Consider the following 12,672-nt stretch of genomic DNA (forward strand, 5'->3'; position numbering starts at 1 on the left):
TTTTCGCTAATTTTATTTCTTTCTGTTTGGCTTCTTTGCGCCATATGCGGAAAGAGTCAAACATCGCCGGCCGGGCTTTCTTCTTAAACAACTTCACTTCGAGGTTATCTAGAATTTCGGTTTCAAAACTACCGTAACGGGGCCACTGTAGGACACCGTCATTCTTCGTATATTTTACCCAAATCTCGTTATAACTAATAGGGCCCACACCATGTTTCACATACAAATCGTATGTAGGACTTTCGATCGGAGGAACCGGACACGAATCCTCTAACCGGGAATCCCTCGATAAACCACAACGAAACAAAGTTCTAAAACTGCTAAAACCAGGCATCTTGCTCACTAGTCTAGCTTCAAACAACAAGGGAAATCTTAAAAACTATAGTCTCGTGAATACACGAATCCCTTGGCTTTGGGGCCTGCAGGTACCAAATCAAAGCGATCCACTAAAGGATACCAAACAAACTAAGGACTAGGAGATGCTCCACTTATACTTAACTGAAATGTCGATGGCGTCACCAGAAGACCAGTCAATCGTCTCGCTCTACAAATGTCTACGGCTCCAAAACAGGGCGACAGTCAGGGCAGCAGTCCTTCGTAGCCGTTGGAAAGCAGGATACCTCGCAGCAAAGACTTTCGGACCACGACGACATACAGGAGTCGATGAAGTGGCTGGCCTTCCTCCAGAATTTTCACACGAAGCTTCTCACGAACCTCTGGCTTGGACCGGTACTGCTAAAGTCGCCCCACCTTGGGCGCCAACTGAAGGACCGGGTTTTTAGAACCCAGCAGCGTCAGGGAGAACGCCTGAAACCTTCGAGTTCCCCTGTCTTGGCAAACAGAGACACGAGATACTTCTTGATGACGTCAACGACCAAAGTTTATTGGCTGCAACCAGGAACAGAGATCTACGAAGCACACACAGGTGGTTCGTCAGAGACTGCACAATTTCAGTAAGTGGAGCATGGTCTTTTATGCCAAAAATCAAGCCTCAGGCAACATTTCAAATTAGCATTCGGTGCATACAAACTGACCAATGACAGTGTAACATTTTGAAAGTAGCGTATGACAACAATCCAAGACAATCCCATATTCCGTTGTCCAGCCCACCAGAAATGACTACGCACATTCCCAAGTTTCCTGTTCGATCAGGCCGGACAAACCCATCATAAAGCCTTCAACCCAAATCAATGATTATGTCGTAAAGGAAAGGCAGAAACGGATTAGAAGTGAGATAGAAAGGTGGGAGCAGTGTACCATAAACTCGGGCACGTCCTGCTCTTTGATCTTTATCAGACCAGCTGCTGAACAAGGAACTGGCTCAGCGAGGTCAGCCTCGGGCAAAGAGTCAGTTCGGCCAGGTCCCCCAAAAGTCAGCTAAGGCATACGTGTCTCAAGGACTCGTTCGGCCACAGTCATCGGGCCTATGTTAGGGCAACCACACAAAATGGCTGCCGCATACAAAATGGAACCCGGAGGTTCAAACTAAATCCTTGAATACAGAGTGTTCTCCTATATCGGTTCATACGAAAACACTCAGGCACACTACACTCGCCATTTGCGGTCTGCTGACACCAAAATCGTCTATTTCCGACGATCTTTATTAAACGGGTTCAGAACCATCGAACCCAGTTCGCAAACCACGGAACCACAAGATGTACAGTCAGTGGATTATGATCACTGAATTCACTGTGTTCAATGATGAAGGAGTCCACAAAAGTCAGCATTGCCACAGAAAGTAAGACATAATCAATGAAGGTACGCCTCCCATGACCCTTAAAAGTTGGGATCTCAAAGCGCTTAAAGGGATCCCTCAATGCCATTGTCAGTGATAAGTCCAGGTTATTCAGTAAGTCATTAAAAACTTCCCCCTCCGCTGTATGCTCCAAATGCAAGCCCTTGAAGCGGTCACAATGCAAATCTGAAAGGCTTTTAAACAGTGGGTCCCCGCAAGGATGAACATTAAAATCACCCATAATAATAAGATTCTGGAGGCATACCTTCATTGACGAGCTAATAAATTCATTTAGTGCAAATATAGGACTGGAAGCTGAACAAAGGTTAACTGCATTATAAAAATTTACCAGACCAACCAAACAGTTATCTCCATTTAGTACTAAACCAATGATACCAGAATTGTCTGTTAAAACTCTATGTATTTTGCAAGAGAGTGCTACAGAAATAAACGTGACCAGGCCCCCCTTAGGTCTACCTCTGCTAGATGCTATCGCAGGAACATAGAAGGCCTTGTACCCCTCAAGAAAGAAGTCACAATCCACTAACCAGGTCTCCTGCAGACAAATGATCTGAAACTGCTTAATATAACTAACCCAGATACAATCTGTCATCTTTGTGCCCAATCCTGCAATGTTCCAAGAGATTACATTGTTTCTGGACGATTTCACCTGTGTAATCTCCGTATAACCCACTTCACCAGATTTTGCATTTTCTTTGCACATAGACTCCTCACGTCAATCACATGCCTCAAGGCCTGAGAGCAAATCAAATCTATTCTGTGTTTCCACCATAAACCCATTCCTATTTTGATTAACAACATTATACAGGTATGGTGCTATCGGAGCCGGAGTCTGAGATTGAAACAGTGTCCTATAGTTCCTGCGTTTAGGCGGGATTTTAATCAGGTGGGTATAAATATATCTAAGTGGACGAATACATATACTGTTCGCATCAGACAATAAAGATGATGCTCTTAGTAAAACTGTTGCTACATGTTGGGGAGTCTAAAGTTAACAATAATACAGTCCCCACTATTTGGCTTTCTAGATGGACCAATCCAGTTTACCCGTCTGACTGAGAGTATTTGGTCAGAATATGCAGATGGAAATCCACAATTAGTGTTCAGCCAGGCTACTGTTTTATTTTTTAGTGAATCATGGGATTCCTCATGTGACTGGACAGAATGGTCTTCTATAGCTGGAACATTAGTCAAAACAGCCACATAGGGTGCATAGTCGGGTGGAAGGTTAATATAGCGACTTCTTATATGTCTGAGATCTGATCTACCATCCTGGTCTACTGCTGTCTGTACAGTCAAATCAATTTTAGGTGGGGGTTCAGATAGAGCGTTATCTACTGCAGGGACTTGCTGACAAGTCTGCTGTGCTGACTCCCTCAAGGGTCCCTGCCCTGTTTCCACAACCTTCGGTCTAACAGGCGGGGCCGATGACAGGTGTGCTGATAACAGTCCACCTAGTCTATCTACCTCTAGAGCCAAAGTATCTAACTTACTTGACAGGGGTCTAATCAGTTCTTCCAATTTTGCCACAATTTTACCTTCTACGGTGCTAAACAAGAGGGTGAGTTGGTCAATTTGTGTTTTAGTACCGCCCTCGTTATGTCCCTCAGAAGGGCAAGAACCTATGATGGGGCCATTATTAGCTGGTGCAGCTGTTTCGGCTCTTTTTTTGTTGTGCTTACCCCCCCCCCCGTTTAAGCTGTGATTTTCTACAATTTCTCACCGGTCTCGGTGCTGGCTTTACCTGTTCTATTTCCTCAAGGGAGGTATCTAGCCGCTCTTCATGTGTCTCTACATGTACCTGCGCTACAGTCGTTATGTCATTCCTATTACTGATATCAGGGTAATCAGGCATGGGTGTATCCACTGCTGGGAGAGGCGCCTCATCCTGTGACAGTGGAGCACTTCCCCGTCCTAGAGAGGCCCTTCGATCATTGTTGATTTGATTAACCTTTTTGACTAGATAATTGTCCATGGTGCCCAGCCCAGAAGTAGATTTGTCTACTTTACCTCTAGACATCATGTCAGCTTATTATAACTCTCACAGTAAAAAATAATGAAATGGAACAGTCTGCAAAGATACAGGGCACTTTACACAAACACCCAAATATTAAAATATAAAGTCTCACTTCAATAAATGAAGTCCTTATCAGCAGGACCAGAGTCAGTGGCCCAGCCCAGTCTCCTCAGGCCTCTGAGGGCCACAGAGGGCCCGCCCTTTGCCCGGGCTTCACCGGGCGTCCCGCGATGCGGGGGCCGCGCTGTTTTAATGCGCCTCCTGGCGCTGTTGAGGGGTGGGAGGACGCGGGGAAATGCAGTCCCGGTGCGGCGGTGCAAGTAGTTCTGCCTCTGGTGACTCTTGGTGGTGTCGGCTTCCTCCCCTGCTGCCCCAAGGATACTGCCGCCAAAACCAGGTAAGAGGCCCCCCCGCTCTGCCGGGCCGCGCTGTTTTAATGTGCCTCCTGGCGCTGTTGAGGGGTGGGAGGACGCGCCGCCATTTGGCCCGCCGGGAAATGCAGTCCCGGTGCGGCGGTGCGAGTAGTTCTGCCTTTGGTGACTCTTGGTGGTGTCGGCTTTCTCCCCTGCTGCCCCAAGGATACTGCCGCCAAACCAGGTAAGAGGTCTGATGGTATATTCTACTTCTATTGACTGCTGTATAGCATCTTATAAAATAAACCTTCGAACCCTGTGGCACAAATTGACAAACCTTTGAGACCCCCACCTTATTATAGAACCTCACCCTACACATGATGTAAGGTGTTTCAAGGGGCAGATAAAGGACTCTTATCAGAAAAGAAATCCGAAATGACCGAAAGAAGCAAGATATGTTGCCCCCCCCACTTAATTTTTCATTATATTCATATAATTTACTGCTATTTTTACAAATATTGAGATGCACCCACCCAAACTGGTGGGGGCAACCTTTCCATATCTTTTTGCACACTGATGATGTTGCAATATTGTATTATATGCCCATTTGGATCCAGGGAGGGTGGGACGCCCTGTTCCCCTACTCTCCAAAACCATATCTCAAGGTCAGTTTGACAAAGAGTACAGAATTGACCTTGGCTCAGACACAGAAAGGTGAAAACTAACCTCATACCTGTGCAATAAATATTAGAGTAAGTGTAGAATTATGCCTATTCAGGGCTGGGCTTCCCATATAATTTGCCCTCTTTGCCTCAGACGAAGAAACAATCTAGGGGAGTGATTGCACATGGAAACAGAATCAGTGTTATGTATTAAGCAGATGACCATACACATCTCTAGAACCTTTCAATGGTGTAGGAAGTGAAGGTACCTACAATTTTAAAATTTGGGATGGAATGTATTTTATTTAGTTGTTAGTTCATTTTAAACTCATGGAAGGCAAACATTTTAAAAAGTTATTGTCCAATGGGAATACCCTGTATAGATGATATGCCACTCAGGACCTCGGGATACAACTACCAAACGGATGTACCATGTTACAACGCATACCGTTACAACTACCTACTATTACAACGCGACCATTACAACGCAAACCATTACAACGCATAGCGCTTTGAGGTGCTGGATAGTGGTAAGTATAATTTACTATTCTAACTCCAGTCCCCGTGGACACTAGGGAAGGTGTTGGATAGTAAATTATACTTATTCCCTATCCTAGAGCGCCCCCCAGCGCAATGCGTTGTAATGGTATGCGTTGTAAAAGATGCGTTGTAATAGTAGGTAGTTGTAAAAGATGCGTTGTAACGGGTGTATACCCTACCAAACCAAATATTCAGGTCAGCGGTGTCATACCCCAAACCCATAGATTAAACTATGTCCCTGGGATTTATGTTTATTTGTTATGTTATGTTATTTATTTGATTAAGCGCGTCTGTTACCCTTGGGTGTCTTGGCGCTATCTGCTATCCTGAGAAGGGAAAGGAATAAAACTATGAGTCTAGAACAGCCAAGTTTTCAGCATTCTCCTAAATGGTAAGACATCCGTGCAGTTTCTCAGGTAGAGAGGAAGCTGACAGAGACAGACTGCAATTAAAAACCGTCAAAGACATCTGGCAAGATAGAAGATGGTGCCAGTGCAACTGCAACCAGTGTAATTCTGGGCTGCAGGCTTCACGGTTGTATGACACAACCATGCATGCCTAAACCATGCATACCTTAAGCACGCGGTCTTTACAACGACTGTGTCTTTACCACGCATGCCTTCACAATGAATTTCGTTGTAAAGGCATGCTTGGTAAAGGTATATGCATGATAAAGATACCACCCCAGCCCCCCTTCCCTGAGCCCTAAAATCCAGCCCTCCTGTGTTCTAATTAACTACCTCAACCTCCTACCTTGAACTAAAAAACACGACCCCAGCCCAAAAAATTACCCCAACCCTAGCCCCCCCTGAGCCCTAAAAACTGCCACCAGCCCTGAAAACTGTCCTTTCCCCCTATGTCCTTTATCCTAAAACCCAGGCTCCCCACCCTAAAACCTACCCTGACCCCAGTCCTCCGCCCTGAGCCCTAAACGTGGCCCACCCCTAAAACCCCACTTACCACGCCACGTCCCAGTCTTTCCTGCAGCTATCCTTTCAGTTCCTCTCCCCGACCGCTCAGACAGCTAGAACGCCTACTGCCTTACCCACGAATATGCTTGGTTAAGGCAAGCACTGTTCAGCTTGCGGGGAAACGGCACACGTGCTAAAAGTCCGCGTTGTAAAGGCTGATTCCTAGGATTCACAGCATGGATTATTTATATGTCTTGTTCAATCCCCAGCCAGCATAAAATGTGAATGTTCAGGGACAGTTTCTCAAAATATGTAAAAGGAGCACTAAGGTTTCCACCAGGGCCTCCCACTCTGACCGATTATTATTTTATTTTTTCCTAATGTATGTTATGAAATTACCTATGTTGAATTGTACTGCTTGGTGATTTCATATATTTTAAAGAAGAATCTCTAGATCTTAAATGGAGGTCATCATCATATATTTTAAATAAATCTGGACTCTGGTATAAAATATTTAGAATATGTAAAAAAACACTTGAGTAATGAAAACAAAACCTGCTAGAATAATTAAGGCAAAATATTTCAGAAAAAAGTAGATATGATTTTTTTTTAAGAATGAAAAAAAAGGACAGACATGAAGGTATGAATATGTATTATAAGGACAGGGAGTGATGAAGATATAAATATGTGTGATAAGTACTGAACAAGGAAAGAGAGGCTGGAAGATATGAATGTATGAGATAAGGACAGAAGAAGGAAAATGAGGCTGGAAGATAGGAATATATGTGATAAGGACAGAAGAAGGAAAGTAAAGGCTGGAAGATAAGAATATATGAGATAAGGACAGAAGAAGGAAAGGGAGGCTGGAAGATAGGAATAAAATGAGATAAGGACAGAAGAAGGGAAGTGAGGCTGGAAGATAGGAATATATGTGATAAAGACAGAAGAAGGGAAGTGAGGCTGGAAGATAGGAATAAAATGAGATAAGGACAGAAGAAGGGAAGTTAGGCTGGAAGATAGGAATACATGTGATAAAGACAGAAGAAGGGAAGTGAGGCTGGAAGATAGGAATACATGAGATAAGGACAGAAGAAGGAAAGTGAGGCTGGAAGATAGGAATATATATGATAAGGACAGCAAAAGGAAAGTTAGGCTGGAAGATAGGAATATATGTGATAAAGACAGAAGAAGGGAAGTGAGGCTGGAAGATAGGAATATATATGATAAGGACAGCAAAAGGAAAGTTAGGCTGGAAGATAGGAATATATGTGATAAAGACAGAAGAAGGGAAGTGAGGCTGGAAGATAGGAATATATGTGATAGAGCAGACGAAGGAAAGTGAGGCTGGAAGATAGGGATATATGTGATAAGGACAGAAGAAGGAAAGTAAAGGCTGGAAGATAGGAATACATGAGATAAGGACAGAAGAAGGAAAGTGAGGCTGGAAAATAGGAATACATGAGATAAGGACAGAAGAAGGAAAGTGAGGCTGGAAGATAGGAATATATATGATAAGGACAGCAAAAGGAAAGTTAGGCTGGAAGATAGGAATATATGTGATAAAGACAGAAGAAGGATAGTGAGGCTGGAAGATAGGAATACATGTAATAAGGACAGAAGAAGGAAAGTTAGGCTGGAAGATAGGAATATATGTGAAAAAGGCAGAAGAAGGAAAGTGAAGCTAGGAGATAGGAATATATGTGATAAGGACAGAATAAGGAAAGTTATAATAACAGAACATGCACTGAGAGAATTGTAGATATGAAGCAGCCAGATTATGACGGAGCAAAGTCAGAGATGCACGAAGACATAAATATACAATTATAAAGACAGAGAGGCTTGAAGATATGAATATGTGATATCACTACAGAACATAGACAGAGAGGCTTAAAGATATGAATATGTGATATCACTACAGAACAAGGACAGAGAGGCTTGAAGATATGAATATGTGATATCAATACAGAACAAGGACAGGAGGCTTGAAGATATGAATATGTGATATCAATACAGAACAAGGACAGGAGGCTTGAAGATATGAATATGTGATATCAATACAGAACAAGGACAGGAGGCTTGAAGATATGAATATGTGATATCAATACAGAACAAGGACAGGAGGCTTGAAGATATGAATATGTGATATCACTACAGAACAAGGACAGGAGGCTTAAAGATATGAATATGCGAGATCATACCAGAACATGCGAGATAATAACAGAACATGCAAGATAATAACAGAAAATGCATAGAGAGAATTGGAAACAGAGCGCCTTAAAGATATGACTATGCGATATAACAACAGAACAAGGACAGAAAGTCTTGAAGATATGAATATGCGATAGCAGCAAAACAAGGCCATGGAGGTTTGAAGATATGAATATGCGATAACAGCAAAACAAGTCCTGAGAGGCTTGAAGATATGAATGCGCCAGACAACAACGGAACAAAGACAGAGGGGCCTATTACCAAGAAATAGCGATATTTTTTCGCTAAACGTGGTTAGCGACTTTTTTTTTATCGCTGGCTATCGCTGGATATTTTAGCAGAGAAAACATGCTATTAGCAACGTTTTTCTCCATTGTGCTAAAATATCCAGCGATAGCGTCGAAATGCGAGAATATCGCTGGAAATCCAGCAATATTCTCGCATTAACGCCAATGGGGGCTTAATCTGATAATCCACCCCCCATTGACTATACGGGTGAGTCAACTTTTTAGCAGGCGTTAGTTTATAGCGATAATCGCGCTTAGCGCGATTTTTTTAATCGCTTCGCCTGCCTTGCTTATAGGCGATAGCTGTGTTAGCGACTGTTTTCAGTCGCTAGCAGTTTGGGTACGCCCACTTTGCATGTCATTAGCGATAAATATCGCTGACATGCAAAGTGGGCCCCAAACCTGTAGCTATCGCCTAAAAGCTGTTGCTAACTGCTGTTAGCGACAGCTTGGTAATAGGGCGATAAAAATATTGCCGCTTTAGCTGGAAAAAGTTCTGCTAAAGCGGCGATATTGCCCTTGCTAATATGCCCCAGAGAGACTTAAATATGTGATTATGCGAGATACAGAAGAAAGACCGAGAGGCATGAAGATATGCATATCTGCAATAACAAGAAAGCACGGAGAAAGAGGTATGAAGACATACATTTATGGAGAAATCACAGAAAAAGAAGAGGCTTGCATACACAAATTTGTTGGTGATGCCTTTTCAGATTAACCTTGCTTTTAGCTTTTCTACGGCAGAAACACTACAAACTAACTCTGGAGTCCGCAGAGCTGTGTGTCGCCAATCAGCAAAGCGCGTCAACACCTTGTCAGGGGTTCTAAGCGCTATATACATCTACCATACAATTGGTTGCCCCCGAGAAGAAAGGAGGCACTGGAACATGCAGGGCAGCTATTAAACACCATTTCCGCCAACTGCTACATAAAGGTCACTGCAGGCAACTACTTTACAGAACCACTGCCAGAGGCCACCAGATTACAACAAATGCATTGTAGCGAGGGGAGGGTGGCACCAAATGGCAAACTGTCATTTTGCCTGTGTCTTTAAAAATATTAGCACCAGTGCTGCTGGTAAGAGGGGACAGCACATAACACCTCCTGCAGCTGCCTACATTCATTCATGCTTGCCCTGGAGTGCAGGCGGGAATAGTTTGGGAGGGTCAGAGGATGAGTCGCTCGGTGGGACAGGTTTTATTTTTGCAATCCCTCTTGATGCACCCTTATCACCAGGCTGGAGTGAAGTCCAGGTAAAAGGTGCCCATGGACTTAAATTCCGCGGGCGTGTAACCTAGACACCATACAGCTCACCAGCCTACTCTATAGAGCATCTCTGAAACCCCTTCACTCTGCACCATTTTCTGGTTGGACCTGTGTTACATGACACAGGGGCAATGGTAAATTATTTTGTAGTTCTTAAAAGGCTGCATCTGACTGTTTATCTATCAAACACCTCGAGCCAGGCATTCATTCTTTTAAGAGTTCTTTAACAAGTGATCGTGGAACTGGACAGATGGGTAAAGCAAGGAAGTTGGCAAGGCCCCTTGAGCACAGCTAAAATGCTATCCAGTAATACCCCAGGATCCGGCTGCTGAGAACCTAGCCGTCCACAGGCTTTTCTTGCAAACCCATGTTTTCAGGGATTAGAGATAATTAATGTTGTCTTGGTGTGAAACCACTATAACACAATGGCAGTGGGATTAGAGAAAGGGGTAAAACTCAGACTATCTTGTCAAACTGAGTACGGATAGGAACACTTTGTAGATTACCATATGGAATACTCCTGGGCATTGCAAGGTCAAAAGGACATAAAGAAACCACAGAGGGGTTGTGGGAAATGAGGGTGGACGAGTAGCCCCACCGAGCGGACTTTACCCCGGGGTGTCAGAGCGCTTCACAATAGGAACAGTACATGAGGAGAAAATTATGAGACAACAAATTACACAAAAGGAAACGTTAAGTTACATGAGGCAAAAGTGACAATCGTGAGCAAACAAAATACAAGAGATAGCAAACGGTAATACTGGAGGAAAAAGTGGCATGCGTGCAAGTTACAAAAGCGTACAAAGTAACAAATAGAGCCTATAATACTACAATAACTGGCAGACACTCAAACACAAGAACAAACGTTACGTAGGCAATGGTGGCACTTGTGCAAGTATAGAAAGCAAACAAAATGTAGGAGGTAGCAAACAGTGTGTTACAAGAGAAAAGTGACACTCAGCAAGAGCTCAGAGCTGTTAACTTCAATGTAGCCGCTTGCCTCCCGTGACATGCGTTTATTTAAAAAAAACTGTGCATGTCAGCATATGTACACAGAATTTTAATAAAGTACTGCTGCTGAAAAACTTAACTTGTGTGATTTCATGGTTATGCATTTGTTTACAGTACAGTCCGGTTACAGGCAGGAGCAATAGGATTAGTCTCCTTCCATTGCTGGGTCTCTGCACCAGTTTCAAGAAGTTCTTGGAGTTTCTTGTTGCTCAATTGGCTGTAATTTCTGGTATTTATAAGTTTCCCTCGTCTTAATTGCATGATTTTTGCTCACGAGAAAGTGTCACTCATAGTCATTGAAATGTCACTCATAATTTCACTCAAATGTTTAAAATGTCACATATGAGCTATGTACCAAAGAGCGCCTAGAAACAATCAAGTGCTGTAGTGTGCAACTGACAAACACATTCGACACAAACATGACATCTGAGATGTGCCCAAGCTCCGCCCACCTGTGTGTCCGTCATTCAGGATCCTCCACTTGCCCGGGGGTGCCTTGTCGTAGCCATTGAAGACAATGTCTCCCAGCTCCTGGTCTCTGCTGATCTTGGACCTGTCAATGTCGATAGGTGACTGGTTCTCTCCCCCGCAGTTGTGGTTGATATCCTTCCAGTGGGGCGGACCTGGAGGTAGAGAAGCAGTGGTTGGTTGGCTGGTTAACTCGGTAGGTTTTGGGCTTGTGTTGTGTTTTTGGGGTGGGCGTTTGATGGCCCTGCTGGAGGGCTCGCTCCATGTTAAAGAAACTTTGCACTGGTACAAAAATAAAGGCACAACTATTTGAGCAATTTAATAGCTGATGTAATAGGAATTAGAGCAAACAAGTGTTCTAGGGCAAACATTCATTACAACGCAGTCATTACAATGCAAAACCTTTACAATGCAGTCATTACAACGCAACTGCCTTTACATCGCATGCCATTATAACGCATGCCATTACAATGAATGTCACTACAAGGCATGCCATTTCAACGTATACCATTACAACGCATGCCATTACAACGCATTATAAGGTAAGTAATGAACAAGTTACTTACCTTCGGTAACGCTTTTTCTGGTAGATACAATATCTGCCTGTGGATTCCTCACCTTGTGAATATCTCTCCCTGCGTCAGCAACATTCGGAAATTCTTTTGTAGCTTCGCGCCGACGTGGACCCGGACGTCATAGAGGCACGGCATTGCTCGCGACTCCGCTGACGTCACCGACGCCTATATTAGGCCCACGCCAGCGTGATGACATCAGTTCCGCCCTTTTTTCCGTGCCTTCGAGGCACACGGACGGACCAATGACAGTAGACATAAACACAGTATACGCAGTACCAATATCAAGGTAACACACACAGTGTGAAGTAAATGCAATATAACATTTGACAATTAAATAAAAACATAATAGAAACACTGGCATAGAAGAGTGGACAACGGGGAGGCGGGTGGGTCAGTGAGGAATCCACAGGCAGATATTGTATCTACCAGAAAAAGCGTTACCGAAGGTAAGTAACTTGTTCTTCTGATAGATACATCTGCCGTGTGGATTCCTCACCTTGTGAATAGAGTCCCACAGCAGTCCCCACTCCCGGAGGAGGGTGTCCACTCTTCTAAACCAGAAAATCCTGAAGGACAGAGCGTGCAAAGTGGCCGTCCCTCCTCACCTCAGAATCCAAG

At 43.8% G+C, this 12,672-nt stretch overlaps 1 protein-coding gene across 1 annotated transcript in view; it reads right to left on the bottom strand.

The window, feature by feature from the left end:
- LOC147678979 (carbonic anhydrase 15-like) overlaps positions 1 to 12,672 on the bottom strand; it is a 175,767-nt gene that overhangs the window by 83,497 nt on the left and 79,598 nt on the right. Inside the window, exon 3 of the mRNA XM_086942696.1 lies at positions 11,464 to 11,634. Within this exon, the coding sequence (XP_086798822.1) occupies positions 11,464 to 11,634 (171 nt within the window). The remainder of the gene's footprint in view (positions 1 to 11,463; positions 11,635 to 12,672) is intronic.

This window comes from Lissotriton vulgaris, chromosome 11 (assembly GCF_964263255.1).
Source record: "Lissotriton vulgaris chromosome 11, aLisVul1.2, whole genome shotgun sequence".
NCBI classification, from domain to species: domain Eukaryota; kingdom Metazoa; phylum Chordata; class Amphibia; order Caudata; family Salamandridae; genus Lissotriton; species Lissotriton vulgaris.